General features: G+C 37.8%; 1 protein-coding gene across 1 annotated transcript in view; it reads left to right on the top strand.

Annotated features, from left to right (window-relative positions):
- LOC121379726 overlaps window positions 1–18,365 on the top strand; it is a 32,264-nt gene that overhangs the window by 4,416 nt on the left and 9,483 nt on the right. The window contains exons 2-4 of the mRNA XM_041508376.1: window positions 1,038–1,145; window positions 3,052–3,129; window positions 17,632–17,691. Of these exons, the coding sequence (XP_041364310.1) occupies window positions 1,038–1,145; window positions 3,052–3,129; window positions 17,632–17,691 (246 nt within the window). The remainder of the gene's footprint in view (window positions 1–1,037; window positions 1,146–3,051; window positions 3,130–17,631; window positions 17,692–18,365) is intronic.

Genomic DNA, 18,365 nt, shown 5'->3' with positions numbered 1-18,365 from the left:
ACCTTTTTATATAAAAATTGGTGATGAGTGTTAATTTTCACATGTTTACTTGAATTATTTTGTGATCTAATTAAAAGCCAATAAATGATCACTTCCAAGATATTATCTCATGTTTGTTCAACTGTTCAACCTATGTACACATTAGTACTGGTTTTCTATTCCGGGCGCTTTATTATTTAAACTTCAACCTTGTGTAATTATGTTAATCACCGTACGTACACCCAATGCATTTGATATTTATATTTCCTTCACTGAGCTGAATATTCCTTTGTGAACTGCATCTGATACACTTGATTATTATCCAAGGTATTCGAGATTCGATTCGAACATTTTCGAATATCCGATTCAAAATTCGATTCGACCGGAAAATTGAGATTCGCAGGGCCCTAAAGTAAATGTATGTAAATTTTAATTTTAATAATGTAAGAAATGTTTTATTTGGTGAAAACCTTTTAAAGTGGTTACAAACTCAGGATATAGTCCCTTTAATGTAAGTTATTGTACGTGAGTTTCACTTAGGTTATCAGTTGTTTTTTGGTTACATGAATTACATTTGCGTAACCGGTGAATGACCTAATCTCAACATACTTGTACTTTGGTGTTTATGTAAAAGACATTCCAATTTTGCCTTGATATAGAAAATTTCAGTTTTAATTTTTGGAATATGTGAACAGATCAATTTTAATTTTTGGAATATGTGAACTGATCAATTTAAATTTTTGGAATGTGTGAACTGATCAATTTAAATTTAGGAATATGTGAACAGATCAGTTTAAATTTAGGAATATGTGAACAGATCAATTTGAATATTTGGAATATGTGAACAGAACGACAGTTCGCAAGAATATAGTGCTCTGGAGTATAGCCCAAGTGCATGGTGGCAGTGGATTTCCTCTCTCTCTCTTGTTTTTTAAACCAAGAATCTAAACAACCATTGATTACATATCAAATAGCTGTTATTTAAAATGTGCTGAAATATCATTAAACAAATATTCCTTTAATTTTGTTGACTGAATGTAAACATGTTCTTATTTCAGAACTCTCTCTGGGATCTGTATGCATATCGAGATCACGAAACATAACTTGTTTTCAAGAAAGTATCACTGGATGCATTGTGGATATAAATAATGAAATTACTATCAACAGTAAGTTAATATTCTTCTTGATGTTGTGTTGGTGAATTTTGTCTGTCTTTTCATAAAATGAGGGGTGGGATGTAGCCCAATGGTAAAGCACTTGCTTGATGTGCGATCAGTTTGGGATCGATCCCCGTCAGTGGGTCCATTGGACTATTTCTCATTCTAGCCAGTGCACCATGACTGGTATATCAAAGGCTGTGGGGGCGGGACGTAGCCCAGTGGTAAAGCGTTCGCTTGATGCATGGTCGGTCTGGGATCGATCCCCATCAGTGGACCCATTGGGCTATTTCTCGTTCCAGCCAGTGCTCCACAACTGGTGTAACAAAGGCCGTGGTATGTACTATCCTGTCTGTGGGATGGTGCATATAAAAGATCCCTTGCTGCTAATCGAAAAGAGTAGCCCATGAAGTGGGGACAGCGGGTTTCCTGTCTCAATACTTATGTGGTCCTTAACCGTATGTCCGATGCCATATAACTGTAAATAAAATGTGTTGAGTGCGTCGTTAAATAAAATATTTCCTTCCTTCAAAGGCTGTGGTATATGCTTCCTGTCTGGGATGGTACATATAAAAGATCCCTTGCTACTAATGGAAAAATATGGTGGGGTTTCCTCTCTAAGACTATATGTCAAAATGACCAAATGTTAGAAATCCAATAGCTGATGATTAATAAATCAATGTGCTCTAGTGGTGTCATTATAATTTAAGTTTTACGAGATAAAATAACATTTTATGAATGTTATAGTACTTCAACATTGCAGGGCCATATCTATTATAAAATAACAAGGGAGGTATACCATCACAACCTTTAGTAGATATTAATTAATCCTTCGCAATGAAGGCATATATACTGACATCCAAAAGAAACTTTATATACATAAAATTTAAATAATTTGATAAATATTGTTGCTAATCGAAAAGAACCAATTCAGAAACCACCGTATAAACACTTTGCATGTATCACAAAGTGTACTGTGATGTTTAGATGTTGAACTTCATGATACTTTCATATCCCACTGTACCGTTTGTTGGTTTTCTATAATATCTTTTAAAGTTTCTTTAGAATGTCAATATACGTGTATATTGCATAATGCCCATACGTACGTACGTGACACATATGATGTCACCACTCCAGCAACTTCATTTCTCATCAGATTTTAATAAAACTTCACATACATGTATATGAACAAGATCATGATATCTTGAACAAGTTTGAGTTTTGCCTCCCTGTCAAAGGTCAAGGTCACTGTTACTAAAAATAGAAATATGATGTCACCGCTCTAATGACTTCATTTCTCATTTGATGTTCATGCAACTTCACATAGAGGAATAGGATCATGTTATCTTGAATGAGTTCGCCTTTCACATCTGTCAAAGGTCAAGGTCACTGTTATTAAAAATAGAAATATAATGTCACCACTCAGTGACACGAAACTTCACATACTGGAATAAGATTATGATAAATTAGGAGAATTAACATTTTATCTCTCAGCTTCAGAATTCAAGGTCACTGTTAATAAAAAAAGAAATTACATCACTGCTCTACCAACTTTCTTTCTCATAAGATTTTCATGAAACTTCACATATAGGAATAGGATCATGAAACCGCAAGGGGATTTACAGCATTTTGGATGCCTTGTTAATTTATTCATGACAACTAACAAATTAAAAAATTAATAATATGAACTTGAGGAACAATTAATTATAATTATAATTTTCTTCAGCTTGTAAAACTATTCTGTCAGTAATATTAAATAAGGATTTTCACCTTTGTACCCAGAAGAGGTTTCATTTTGAATTCTTTGTTTCTTTTTCAGTAAAATCAACATACATTTTTTATATCTTAAGTTATAAAATCTTATGCAGAGAATACATCAAGAGAAACAATTAATATATTTTATGCTTTATTTCAGATTGTTTCTTTGGTTCTGAAGATATAAACCGCAATATGATTCCAACTGGAGCCATGGTGATGAAAGTAGATTTAACAGGTATGCTATTTATAATTTAAAAAGTCAAGAATTTGGTTACAGTATTTAGAAATTCCAATAGATTTGTTTTTTCTGTAAACCACTAACTGATGGTGAATACTGTACTAACTCCATGGAGATGTATAAGGAACTAGGTGATAATCTGATTGTTGGTAGTCACAATGGTAGTGATACCAAGGAGATGTCTAGAAAACTGTGCGGTAATCTGATTGTTGGTAGTCACGATGGTAGTGACACCAAGGAGATGTTTAGAAAATTGTGCGGTAATCTGATTGTTGGTAGTCATGATGGTAGTGACACCAAGAGGGTGTCTAGAAAACTGCGGTAATCTAATTGTTGGTAGTCACGATGGTAGTGATACCAAGAGGGTGTCTAGAAAACTATGCGGTAATCTGATTGTTGGTAGTCACGATGGTAGTGACACCAAGGAGATGTCTAGAAAACTGCGGTAATCTGATTGTTGGTAGTCACGATGGTAGTGACACCAAGAGGGTGTCTAGAAAACTGCGGTAATCTGATTGTTGGTAGTCACGATGGTAGTGACATCAAGAGGGTGTCTAGAAAACTGCGGTAATCATATTGTTGGTAGTCACGATGGTAGTGACACCAAGATGGTGTCTAGAAAACTGCGGTAATCTGATTGTTGGTAGTCACGATGTTAGTGATACCAAGAGGGTGTCTAGAAAACTGTGCAGTAATGTGATTATTGGTAGTCACGATGGTAGTGACACCAAGGAGATGTCTAGAAAACTGCAGTAATCTGATTGTTGGTAGTCACGATGGTAGTGACACCAAGGAGATGTCTAGAAAACTGCGGTAATCTGATTGTTGGTAGTCACGATGGTAGTGACACCAAGGAGATGTCTAGAAAACTGTGCGGTAATCTGATTGTTGGTAGTCTTGATTGTTTCATGGCCTGGTTAGGGAAATCACCTCTGTTGGGGTTGATTCCTCTGCAGTCACCTTCGGTGTTTGTACTGCCAGTCTCTCCTCCGCATCGTCCTGCCCATGCAGTTTCATTTGTGTTCCGGTCGGCTCATGGCACGTCGATTGAGAAAATTTCTTCTTTGGAAGAGGACATTCCACCCGAATCAGTGTGTGGTTTGGGGGAAGGGTTGGCACTAGGTTCGGTGCTCGATGAGATTCCCTTTTTAACCGATGGTACACCAGACGGCGATAATGATTACCAGGTGGTTCTTAGTTTTGTACGGGAACAGGTCCGACTGGTGTGCGTGGATGCAATTCCGTCAGAGGCTGTTCCGTCTTACCAGGGTGTTTCTTTTGGAAACCAGCCTTTAGCGACGGACGCTCCGCGGAAAGATTTTGGCTTGCCATTAGCGCACAATGCGCATGAATCTCTTGCGGAGATTGATGCTTTGATTGCGGGTAGTGATCATATTTTGGAGGCTGTGGTGGAAGAGTTTCCGGCAGTGTTAGCAACCGGGAAACTGTTGTCTGCTGTGAAGGTTTTGTCCACGTCTTCATATAAGACATTGGAAGCTTCTTTCCTTTCACATCCAGCGGTCGTTTCCGCTAGGGTGAAAGCAGACTGCCACCCACCTCCTAATGTCAGTGTGCCGCTTACTGATTTAGAGACTTTGGAGAGGTTATCTAAACTTCTTTTTCAAGTCAATAACCATTTAGGTACGTTCCTATTTGGGTTGGATAAAGCCGTCACGGGTCTATCGCCGAAGGCTAAGGGTTGTTTGTTCGCGGCTTCTAAAGCCTCTCATCACGTCGCTCAGCTTGCTGGGGATGTTTTTGCCAAGTCTACTTCTGCATCGGGATCACTACCTGGCGGTACTGAGAGTGACGGGTGTGTTTAAAACCTGCTTTTGTAGTCGCTGGGTAAGGGAAACCTTACTTTTTGGGACCAATTTTAACTTGGTCATGGACCAAGAAGCAGTGAAATTCATCCCTGCTTCTCAGTCCCAGACTGCTCAGAAGGACCAGGCAGCGTCTGCTTTTAAGCCTCCACCTGTTAAGAAATCTACTTTTCTTAACAGTTATCAGATCCCTGTGGTGTCTGATTTGGGCGTGCAGTTGGGTAATGCCCATGGTTCGTCGAAACAGGGACGTTTTCGTGGGAAGCCGGCACGTTTTCGTGGTTGCGCTCGGGGCAAGGCGCCCGGGGCTGGGAAGCAGCCGGGATGAGGGTGTGTGGACAATCGACATCTGCTTACGGAGGTTCCATTAGCAGATCTTCCTGTAGGGGGTAGATTGCGCCATTTTGTTCAACGTTGGCACGGACTGCCAGATCTTGACCCATGGGTTTTGTCAGTTGTCCGAAATGGATACAAAATTCCGTTTTCATCACTCCACTGACGTCCTCCCCCTGATTACCTGCGGTACCGTCTATCGACAAACGAGAACTTGTAGAGAAGATGGTTGTCGAGAAGAAGAATGGCGAGTTATTCCATCTATGAAGATGGAGACAGTTCAGTCAGTCCGTGCTTTGCTTCAGGTGGGGGAATAGTTGGCGTCCATCGATTTGAAGGACGCCTACCTGCATGTACTAATCCATTGGGGTTTTGAGTTCTGTCGTTCAGATTGGCCACAAGCCCTCACGTCTTTACTCAGGTAGTAAAGGCAGTGGTGGGGCATGTACATCTGTTGGGTATACGGATGCACAATTACCTGGACGATTGGTTAATTCCGGCTGCGTCACAGACGGCATGTCTTGTGGGCGTGGAGTTTGTGATCGACATGAATCTCCGATTGGGATTTATTCCCAATTGGGTCAAGTCGGAATTAGTGTCAACACAGGTTTTCACTTATCTCAGGGTAGTTTTCAACGTTGTGGAGACATCCGTTTGTCCGACGGATTCGTGATTTCACAATTTCACGAAGTTGGTACAACGTCTTCTGGTGGAGCAAAGTGCGTTGGTGCGCATGCTTCATGTGTTGTTAAGCCATCTCGAATTGCTGGCAGTGCTGAATGTGCGGTTCAGACGGTTCAAGAGACCGCTTCAATGGCATTTGTCCCGAGTGTGGGATGGTCTCAATTGGGATTTGGTGATACCATTGGGACCTTGGTTCATTCTCCCGATCCAAGAGTGTCTAGTGGACAAGTGTTTGTCCCAGGCCATTCCGTTACACCCACTTTCTCCAGAGTTGGTCCTGTTTACCGATGCTTCCCTCGAGGGGTTTGGTTCACACTTTTTGGATCAACATCTGTCAGGGGTGTGGACTTCTTCCGAGAAGAGTCGTCACATCAACCTGTTGGAGATGGAAGCGGTGTTGCGCTTGTCTCCATTTCAGGACCGTTATTTGACATCATCAAATTTTGTTGAAGTCGGACAACACATCAGTTGTTGCGTACCTCAATCAGTGGGGAGGCACCAAATCCGTGTCATTGAGTCATGCGGCCTTGGAGATTCTGGAATGGTGTGACGATTGGGGAGTGATGTTATCGGCCAAACACATTCCTTCATCCCTGAACGTCTTGGCGGACGCTTTGAGTCGTCGTTCCCCTGTTCAGACGGAGTGGATGTTGCACCAGACGGTGGTTTATCGAGTTCTTCAGTTGTGGGGGAGTCCTCAACTCTATATGTTAGCCACTCGCCTGAACAGACAGTTGCCAGTGCAGGGCTAGAAATGGAGAAAAAAAGTTACATGCACCATTAAAATTCTGCATGCACCAAAAATAAGGCAACTTCGTTTTTTTTTTTATACGAAGCTATTCGGAATTATTCGGCAATACCTATATTTATTTATTTATTAACAGTACCGGAACATTATACAACTGCGTTTATTATTGATTCTTGATCAAATTTGAAAATTTCACCCAACGTAAACGCCTTACAGAAATCTATAATAGGCCTATTACAAAAACGTATGAATATTTGTGTTTTGTATTAAGCAAGTTATCAACTTTTTTACGCAATACACATTACTTGAAAAATATTAGCATGCACCGCGTGCACCCAGTTTTAAAAGTTACACGCACACACAAAAATCAACATGCACCGGTGCATGTACTAACACAGCATTTCGAGCCCTGCAGTGTTTGTATCGCCGGTACCAGACCCACTGGCACTGGAGTATGATACATTGAGCATGGACTGGACGGGACTGGATTTTTATGCCTTTCCCACACCGGTTCTGCTTGGCAATGTTCTGGCAAAGATCAGAAAGCAAGCTTGTCGTGTCACGCTCGTAGCCCCGAGTTGGGCATCTCAAGTCTGGTTTCCTCAGCTCCTGTCAAGGCTTTTCTAAACGGGTTGCTGAGCTCGCCGTCTCCTCGAAGTGCCAGTCTACACAGAGGGTCTACCAGTGTCACTGGCGCGCTTGGGTTCGTTGGGCGACAGAGGGACGTGAATCCCTTGTTGCCTACTGTTAATGACTTAGCTGAGTACTTTCTGGCTCTTGTCCAGGAAAGACAGCTGAAGGTTCAAACAGTGAGAAGTCACCGGTCGTCCATTTTCACTACTCTGAGGCAGTGACTTGCTTAAGTCGTTGCAAAACACGGTTGAGAAGCCTTCCATTTTGCCAAAATGGAATGTTTTTCTGGTTCTGCATGCACTCAAAGGCAAGTACTACGAGCCTTTGAAATTCGCCAGTCTCCATCAATTGACGTGGAAAACTTTGTTTCTGGTCTCACTAGCGGTGTGCTGTCGTATTAGTGAGATTCATTCTTTTTTGCATGACTTGGTTGATTACAATACGGACGGGTCAGTTACATTACATACTGATCCTGTTTTTGTGGCTAAGAACCAGGTGCCAGGGGAAGAGTTTCCTCCGGCAATTATTCAGTGTTTATCTCGTACGCTTTCTGCGGATAATTCTGATAGACTTCTTTGTCTGGTGTGGGCTTTGAAATTCTATTTGGAACGTACTAGGAATCTCCGGCAAAACACTAAGAGACTGTTTATCTCTTCCACGTGCCAGCCGGAAGACATTAAGAAGAATACTTTGTTGAGATGGATTGCTGCAACCATCAAACTGGCATATGAGAAGGCGGGTGATCATGTTCTGCAGAATTTCTCCGTTCGACCTCATGAGATTCGGGTGATTTCTGCTTCCCTTAATTTCCATGATTCATTGGACATTTTCAAGGTCATGAGTGCGGGGTTTTGGGGGTTTGACCAGTTCTATTTCCGTGATATGGCTGTTGGTCTGGACGGAACTTGGCGGATTCAATCAGTCATTGTGGGGCAGCAAGTCGTTTCGGTGCGCAGGGCTACGAGTAGGGGCCGACCCTTATTTCAGCTGGTCGCTAGCGAAAGTCTTTCCGGGAGATAGTTCTCCACCTCCTATTTGGAGAGTGGGGGGCTGGATGGTTGACTATTTTGGGCAGTCGAGTGTCTTTTACCATTACTTGGTGTGCGGGTTTACTTTTAATTGTGGTTATAGTCCTTCAGTTTAAAAGTCACTTTGACATTTTATACCTCGTATGATGTGGGTTGCTTTTTACTGTATCATTACTTGAGACGAACACTACTGGTTGAATTGGTAAGTCCTCCTTATTTTCTTACCTCCTCCCTTTAATGTTAAATTCTCGTGCTTTAACGGTGTTATATCACGTCTGTTATAGCATTGTTGTTGTGCTAGTACGGTAAGTTGAATAAGACAAATTTTCATTATTATTCATACTTACCTAGTACTAGCACAACAACTGTTACCTCCCCCCCGCCCCCGAGGGAGGTCTTTTTTTATTCAGTCATTCCGGACTTTGAATTGATAATGAGGATATACGGTCTACCCATGCGCGGGTGTATGTCATACATCCGGCAAGGGGAGATAATTCTGCAGTGGAGGTTATAACTTAGGGTCGTATAGCATTGTTGTTGTGCTAGTACTAGATAAGTATGAATAATAATGAAAATTGGAAACAAATTTTCTAAAATATGACATCTAAAAATATTATTTTAAATAATAAACAAAAAGCTCAGTATAACATAAAGTTAACTCATTAATGAGTTTTTATTGCACATAAGATTGGACTAACATCAAATGTCTATTCATGTAGTGTTACCTGTAGAACTTGTCAACTCCAGCTACAACAGAATAAAGCACCTACATGTACATCGATCTTAAACGTTTTTAAGAAAGAAAGAAAGAAATGTTTTATTTAACGACACGCTCAACACATTTTATTTATGGTTATATGGCATCAGACATATGGTTAAGGACCACACAGATTTTGAGAGGAAACCCGCTGTCGCCACTTCATGGGCTACTCTTTCCGATTAGCAGCAAGGGATCTTTTATTTGGACTTCCCACAGGCAGGATAGCACAAACCATGGCCTTTGTTGAACCAGTTATGGATCACTGGTCTGTGCAAGTGGTTTACACCTACCCATTGAGCCTTGCGGAGCACTCACTCAGGGTTTGGAGTCGGTATCTGGATTAAAAACCCCATGCCTCGACTGGGATCCGAACCCAGTACCTACCAGCCTGTAGACCATTTTTAAGAATGACCAAGACTGGTGTGTGCTGTCTCCACTTTGAAATATTTATGTAAAATAGATTTGTTTTTTTAAAAACTTTTTGATCAATCTACTAATATCAGAATATTTAGGGGTTAAAAAATCCCATCGCCGGAATTTTCATGCTGGGCAAGTAATTATGTTAACTGCATATGCCCGATGACAAGTGACTAATTAACACTTAAAACTGTTTTTATTTTTAAATTTTGTTACAAATCTCGGTAAAACCTTTGGAAAGAGTTCCAATTATTCGAGCATTTACATAGCTCTAAGGAGAACTGACCCTAACCCTAAATGCTGGAACGATCGGAACTCTTGCCAATGCATTAACACCAAAACGGAAAACAATGTGTTGAAAAGTTCAATAACAAGTATCTGTTGACCCAGCCACATCGGGAGCAAGTGCTCAACATGGTATGAATAATAACATTTGGGGTTACATATTAAATCAGATTCAAAGCGATGCCATCGCACAATCAGGTTCATGTGAGAGGTTTTTTTATGAAGGAATTTGACTCATTTAGCAGGCCAACCAGCTATGTTACGATTGGTTGAAGATGATATTGCTTACATGTTCACATAGTGTTACGCCAAAAAATGTGGGCTCTCAAGTACATTAATTTAACAATGTTATTGAAAGGCACTGCAGAGTAAAAAGAATTTTATTCTGGAGGCACATTATTTGTAAATAATAGTGGGGCTATTGAATCTCGGCCATGTGTTAGTAAGGATATCATTCCCACAATAGAAAGGTGGTCTGATGCATTTTTTATTTTTATGCATATTTATATTAATAAATTTCCATCAAAAGCAGCTGAGCTAATACAGTATATGTCAATCATTAGAGATGCTGCTGCCAGGTCGCCAGGCTATGGACGGAGAGATTATGATGAACAGTTTAGGTTACGCCAATCTGTCAAACAGCAGTCTTGGTCAAAATTAAACTGATCTTTTGCTCAGATTGTTGTCAGTCCCAAAGATTATTGGGTCAGTTCAACCTTCAGTTTTGAAAAGTGAGGTTGGCAGGAGTCGGGGTACTAGAGGCTTATGTTTTGCTTTTAACAGAGGTTATTGCAAATGGAATCCATGTCATTATCAACATGTTTGCTTAGTTTGTCATGGGAATCATCCTAAAACAAATTGTAATAGGGGTAAGAATGATTCCCTTTGTACCCAGGGAAACAAAGCCAGTGGTAATCACAGCCAGGTTATGTACAAAGCTGGTGTTGAAAAAAGGCAATAAATTTAGTTTGGGCTTTACACCAATAAATGTTAGTATTCTTTGTAAGGAGTTAAAAAGTTACCCAAATGATGATATTGCTATGCAGTTAATTAAAGGTTTCACATATGGTTTTCATATACATTACACAGGTCCACGTTTGCCAGTAGAGGCTCCAAACTTAAAATCACTGATGGAAAATATTACATTAGCTAAGCTAAAAATTGATATAAAAAAAGTAAAGATGGGTCGAGTAGCTGGGCCATTCATATCTAGACCTATTTCTACATTGCATGTATCTCCTTTGTGTTTGGTAGCAAAGAAAAGTCCAGGGGAATTTGGGGTGATTCACCATTTGTCGTATCCAGAACATGCATCTGTTAATGATTTTATTGATCCTTGTTGGTGTTCTGTATCTTATACTAAATTTGATCAAGCTATTAATATGGTACAAAGGTTGGGTAAAGGGGCACTTTTAGCAAAAACTTACATTAAAGTATTACGTGGTGGTGAAATGATACACTATTTAGATTTTTTGTTTGCTGGATCTAATAGCTCTAGTGACTGTCAATTAGCTTCAGTTGCATTTTTTGCTTTAAGCAGTCGATTAGGTGTTCCTATTGCTAATGAGAAGACTGAAGGATCACAGCAGGTAATTACTTATCTAGGGCTTGAAATTGATACAGTTAATATGTTGATTAGAATTCCCATGACAAAAGTCATGGATATTGTAGCTAAACTTTCTGATATGCTAAACAGACACAAAACCACACTGAGGTTATTACAGTCATTGTTGGGCATTCTCAATTTTGCATGTCGTGCAGTTGTTCCTGGTCGTACTTTTTGTAGACGTTTGATTAACGCTACAATTGGGCTAACGAATTTAATTAACAGCTGAAATGTGTAGTGATTTGAATATATGGTTAACATTTTTCAAATCATTCAGTGGGATTTCTGTATTCCAGGATCAATTTTGGATCACCAGTGAACATGAAAATCTTTATACTAACAGTTCAGCTAAAAAAGGAAATGGTTTTGGGGCTTATTATAATGGCAGTTGGACCTATGCTGTTTGGCCAAATTTTTGGTTTAAACAAGGTTATGCAGATGGTATAACCATTCTAGAATGTTTTCCTATTTTAGTGTCCATTCTTATCTGGGGTGATAGATTACGAAATAAAAAAGTTTTATTTCATTCAGATAATCAATCTGTGGTAGCCATTATCAATTCTATGACATCTAAATCGCCAAATGCTTTGATATTGTTGAGAATATTTGTACTTCGCTGTTTGAAGTGAAATATACTTTTTAAAGCAAAGTATATCGCAGGTAGTGTTAATATTTTAACAGATAGTTTGTCGCGTTTTTGCAGTTGGACAAATTCAGAAGACTAGCATCACAGGCAGATTACAAGGAAACTGTATTTCCAACAAAGTTTTGGTCAGTCTTCACAGTGAACTTGAAAGATTGTTAGGTGCAGCTATATCAAATAACACAAAGGCTGCATACTGTAATGCTCTCAAAAATGTTGCGCAATTTAGGCAAAGTATACATATTGGTGACATATGGCCAGTTCCACTTGATCATATATTGTTATTTATAGGTTATCATTCTAATAAGAAGTCAGCACTGGCCACAGTAACTACTTACATATCTGGTATTAGTTACATTCATAAATTACAATAACAGGATGATCCAACATCATTTTTCATTGTTAAAAAAGCTTTGTTGGGTTTAAAGAGACTGCAAGGCCGACCAGATTCAAGAGCACCAATTACTTACAATATAATATTATTAATACATACAGAATTGAAATACATTTGTTCATCTACATATGAATTGAATTTATTCAGAGCAGTATATTGTTCTGTATTTTTGGGGTCTTTTCAGAGTAAGCGAATTGATTTATACCACTTCTCGGGCATACAATAGGCCTTTATTAATTTCAGATATCAAATTAGATACAAACAAACACATTATTGTAACATTGAGATATTCAAAGACTGATCAACAGGGTAAAGGTACGGTGATATGTATTCCAAAAATACAAGGATGTGTAGTTTGTTTTGTTGATAACATAAGAGAATTTCTGTTGTTTAGACCAGCCAGGAAATGCTATTTGTTTGTACATAATGATGGAAACCCTTTAACAAGATATCAATTTAGTACAGTACTGAAGAAGTTAATTACTTCTTTGGGGTTGCCACAGGCTTCTTATAAGTCACATTCTTTTAGAATATGTACAGCAACCACATTGGCCATGGGTGGAATTTCTCCTGAAATAATTCAAGTCTTAGGGCATTGGAAATCTAATGCATTAAACAAATACATTCGTTTGTGATTAAATTTGTTATTGTAAAATAAATAGACAGATGTGAATTTTATTACATGTATGCATTATTACAAGTTAATCATTGGTATGGGTTTTAAATAAAAATAAAATATACATGCCTTGTGAATGCAATCAAAATGTTTAATCCTTGCAAACATTGTCATATTCAAATTATATTAGACGTTAATGCAGTGGACTCTGGAATCTACTCTTTGCAAATGAACGGGAGCATAAAGCACATTTATAATTTCCGAGTTCACTTGAACAAAAGCATACATATTATGAACTGTATTCTTATAAACGTTGCAAGATATTTTAGTTTAGATATCATAAACCTTGTAGCAAAACATACTTAATGTTTTTCAGTACTTTGCAAATGTAAATCTACGTCCGTGTAAAATGAACGGGTAAGGTGAAGTTCGATTTCATTAGCCCTACGTCATAATCATGACAAGTTAGATTTCATCAGCCCTACGCCATAATCATGATGGTACGATGCCCTCTAAGCATACATGATTTTTTTTTCTCTGCTTTATTAATAGTTTTTAACAAATAAATTATGTTCAATAAATTAAAAATACAAGGCTGCAATCTGTTGTTTACCAATCATGCACTATTTAAAAACATTAACAGAGCTCATGTTTACTTTGAGCCCAACCACGGCTGTTTGTGAGACTTTTCTCAACTATGAACAGGGTAAAAACATCCCAGAGAAGTGTTTTGGGGCAGAGAATGTTAAATGATATACTCACAATAATAACACTTGGGCAAAAATCGATAAAAATGTTTCAACCAATGCCAGCTGTAAAAGAATGGCTCACAAGTGGAAAGGGTTCTCGCCACATCCACGGCCACTAATACATACATCGACACAATAATTATATTGAGATGAACAAGTGGACACTACCAAACAAATAACAAATGTTAAATCAACAAAGGGACACTATTTAAAAAATAAAGTTTAAATCAACAAATAGAGAAGACAGTGGATACTACTGGACAGACATATACATTTAGTACTTCCTGAGTAAGTGTTGTTACCTATTGGCAAAATTCTTTATTTGTGCAAGCAAACCAATTACTTTCAATATTATTACATTATTAAGCACTGTATTAAATTAAATAGGAGTAACACAATTGGTTACCTTAAGAAGTATGGGCAAGTGAGAAAAATATATGGGGCACGTGAATATCTAATTGGCACTTGCCCTGTGGCAAGTAATTTTTTTGAAAATTTGTTAACCCCTGATATAGCACACACACACAATCAATTTTAAAGTGTTACCAAAAATGTCAGGCTGTCCTTTTTGAAATGTAAATATAATAAAATAAGAATTGTTGACCCATCAACATATCAGGATAAAATGGAAAAAACCCACAAATCTTAAAGTTTTACCATAACAAACTTAAACACTATATAAGGCTGGTATAAAGTTACTGTTATCCAGTGTTAAACCATCTATTTAAATATAAATAAAAATGGTTGACTCATCAACATATTAGAATAAAACATTAACACAAAAAACAATCAATCTACAGTTTTACCTAATCCGACTGTCATTCCACACAAGGCTGATATAAAGTTAACCAATGACCGCTGACCGTTTTGAAATTTAAGTGTAAAATAAATAAAAGCTGTTGATCCTTCAACACATCTGGATAAATATCTAAATAAATGTTCAAATTTGTAACAGTTTGACCCAAGTCTCGGCTATACCATACAGGGGTGATTGTTCCTCAGGCTTTGGCATATAATATATCATTATGCCATATCAAAGTAAATGACCATGAGTAGTAATCAAAATTCATCAGCAGAATCCAAATCCGAGGATGATGAGTCTGAGGAAATGTCATTTAAATCTATGTCATCAAGAGCAACATGTTCATCAGATTTGGAGTCAACACTGCTATCTTGAGATAGTTCACCATCAACGACCAGACCAGTGCAACATCAGAATCAGAAATAAAAAGACAGTTCTTTTTCCTTTAAAGAAAGATCCTCCACCTCAGTGTGAGCACTGTCAGTATCTTCTGACTGTGCGACACATTTTGGTGGAGTGTAAGCAGTTGTCAGCAACTCGAAAAGATTTATTTGAAAAAGGATTGTAATGGAATCATTTCGATTCCATCCAGAACTTTTATTGCAGTTTTTACGCGATAGTGAATTTTATTCTAAATTTTAATTATATCTATCTGTGATATTTGTATTTTTACACAGTCCTTTACACTGTGTTTTTATTTAACTGTTGAATTTTTATATTGATGTTGATCATCACATTGGGTTTACATTTACCATAGTTTGACACCCAACAGCCGATGTATCTTTCGTGCTGGGGTGTCGTTAAACATTTATTCATTCTGTTTGTAATTTGTTTATATACTGACGCTTGTATCCAGCAATTCTCCGAGAATGTGTGGGCACACCACCATCACGACCAGAATCTGTATTGGAGCACACATTCAAGAATAGGTCAACCGCTTTTTCATAAAGTGCCACAGATCCACTATCACTCTGGGACTGACAGTTTCCCCGAATTATCAGCAAATCCTCAGTGTTTTTGTTTATGCTTTTTAAGGATTCTGTTCACACATTCCCCCCTCTGATGTCACAAGACTGTAGTTCTGATTCTCGCCACTTGAAAAGTGCCTTATTATGGGAAGGGTCTAAAGGGTTAATTATTATAGGTTAATTTATTATAAAATTGCAATTTATATACAATTTATAACTGTTATACATTTCTGTTATAAATATTCGCAAAACATGACAAACTACATGTATTCTTATATAAATGATGAAAATTATGTTCTAGACATAATATATTCCATCTGCCATGTAATTTCCTTACAGTTGAATATTTGTTCGTTTCATTTTATCTTGATTTTCGTGCTTATGTCCGATTATATCCGTATGGTTTCCAGCTTACCACCATCTTCACCAATGTCTGTATATGATTGTGAATTAATTATTCCAGAGGGATGTATGGGTTTGACATTGATGGTAACGAAGTTACGAAACGTAGCTCAGGGATTTTAATATTTTTTTTAATGTTTTTGTTTTTGATACGGGTCATATGGTTAAAAGCGTTAGATGAGGTGCAAAGTAGCAATTTATATTTACTCGCCAGGGCCCCATTCCATGAAGCTATCTTAGGACTACTATCGCCATAAATACCTACTATCGCAAACTTAATTTGCCAGCCGGTTCCACGACGTGGCACAGCTTACTATTGTCGTAAATTACTGTGAGATACGACGCAGTTATAAGCCACTAACGCAGATGTCAAATGGTAGTTAGATGATGATTTGATAATTTTCTAAGAAAGATACTAATTGTTGTGTAAAAATATATCTAGTACATACCAAATACTTTTAATGAAACTTGGTGTTCCATGAAAAACATTGTAGGCCATACAACCTTCACAAGAAAATACGGGAGATAACTCATGTCTTATGGATTCGGCAAATTTCGCTTAGCACATAACTGACAAAGTTACTTCATGAATGTCCGATACCAATGAATACATCCAAGATGTTCTGAAAAGTTGGTAACCAATTTATTCTTTAACTAATTCGCACTATATTAATCATTAAAGGGGCACTAATCATTAAAGGGGCACTTACAACTTTGTGGAACGGTTGTAAAGTTTTAAAACTTACCTTAAGTCACTACAATTAACCGTAGCTACAATTCTTTCGTGGAACGGGGCCCTGTTGTCTAGTAAATCAACAAGATCACTAGCCAACTCAGGACTGCTACTCGCCAGGCAACATGTCTTAATTAAGTATTAATATGGATATACACGAATCAAAGACTGTTAAACAACATTTGAACCTTGATTTTGTCAAATTAAAAAGCATTATATTATCGGTATCATGGTCCTGCATCTGTTCCTGAACCCCATTAATTCCCAACATTTTAGAGTACATAATTTTACCCTTCATACCCTCTGGCAGAAACTCTGAACACTGATATTAGAATACTACAAATAGTGAAAAGGATTTTATGCATTTCAGTAATTTATTACAACAGAAGATACTTGCAATAGCACTTCACATGGTCACAATGGTTGGAAATGGTCTAGTAGTTCTGAAGATATGACAGTTTAAATGCATTTGTCTATATGCTAGATGGTTTAAGGAATTTGTCTCCTCCCTGAGGGTAAAGGGAGGGGGGGAGGGCGGAATGACATTAACGAAATTTGCAAACTTGATATTTTTATGGTATTCCTGGACAAGACAATTTGCTTAATTTTCTCCTATTTGTGCCCCACCCTTAGGGTCCTGGGAGAGAGGTAGAATGACCAAATTCACAAGGAACTGGGTCACGGATATGTGCTAGTAGATCTGAACAAATTAGTTTAAATGCAATATCTATATACATGTAGTAACTATTGTGAACTCCATCCCTACCCCGGGAACATTCACAAGTTATATACACTGGTCATCTATTCGCCAAAATCTTGAATGTATATCATTTTTTTTATTATTTAAAGAAACCCAATATGTTGTTTTATTTTAGATGTTTCTATCGAAGATGGACAACCTTTCGAAGATTCACCGCCACTTGATAAACTATCAGGTGGGTTGTTTTATAACGACATTGATGGCGTTTTGGCCAGAAATAAGAAGAGAACAGCAATAAGAAAATGGCTAAATTCAAGATTTTATCATTATTTCTCATGATGGGAACGGGTTTCAGGAAGGGTCCATGCTTGGGTGATGGAAGGGAAAAGAAGTTTATTGCGACTATTTTTTAGAATGAGGCAAGTAAAACAATTATGACTTAGGACAGGTATGTACCTATGTGAATCTTCATTTCCAACACTGTCGCTAGACAAAAGACCACCAGGGGAGCCTAAAGGTATATGGTTTTATAATATAGACCTTGTTACTGACTTGTTTATCTTTGTATGGACCATTTTAACCCTTATCCTGCCGCATTCTTTTTGCCAGATTTAAAACATTTTCACCTCTTCTACATTTCTAGTAATGTTATTAAAATCTGTGGACATTTTAGCATGAAATTACACCCATATATACCATAATGATCCACCTACGTAATGACAGCATTTTGTAGACGGTTATTTTATTTATGTTACCATGGCAACAGCTGCAAATTTCAATATACAATTTTTTCATTAATAATTAAGAAAACATGAATTAAAACCCACTATTTTTCTTTTAATTTAAGTGTATTCTGTGATTTATTAACTAAAGTGATTGATTTGAAGAAAAAATTAACTAGATGGCCAA

The sequence above is a fragment of the Gigantopelta aegis genome, chromosome 8 (assembly GCF_016097555.1).
Source record: "Gigantopelta aegis isolate Gae_Host chromosome 8, Gae_host_genome, whole genome shotgun sequence".
Taxonomy (NCBI): Eukaryota; Metazoa; Mollusca; class Gastropoda; order Neomphalida; family Peltospiridae; genus Gigantopelta; species Gigantopelta aegis.
The sequence above is the reverse complement of the archived record's forward strand: the minus strand, read 5'-3'. Positions and strand labels throughout refer to the sequence as shown.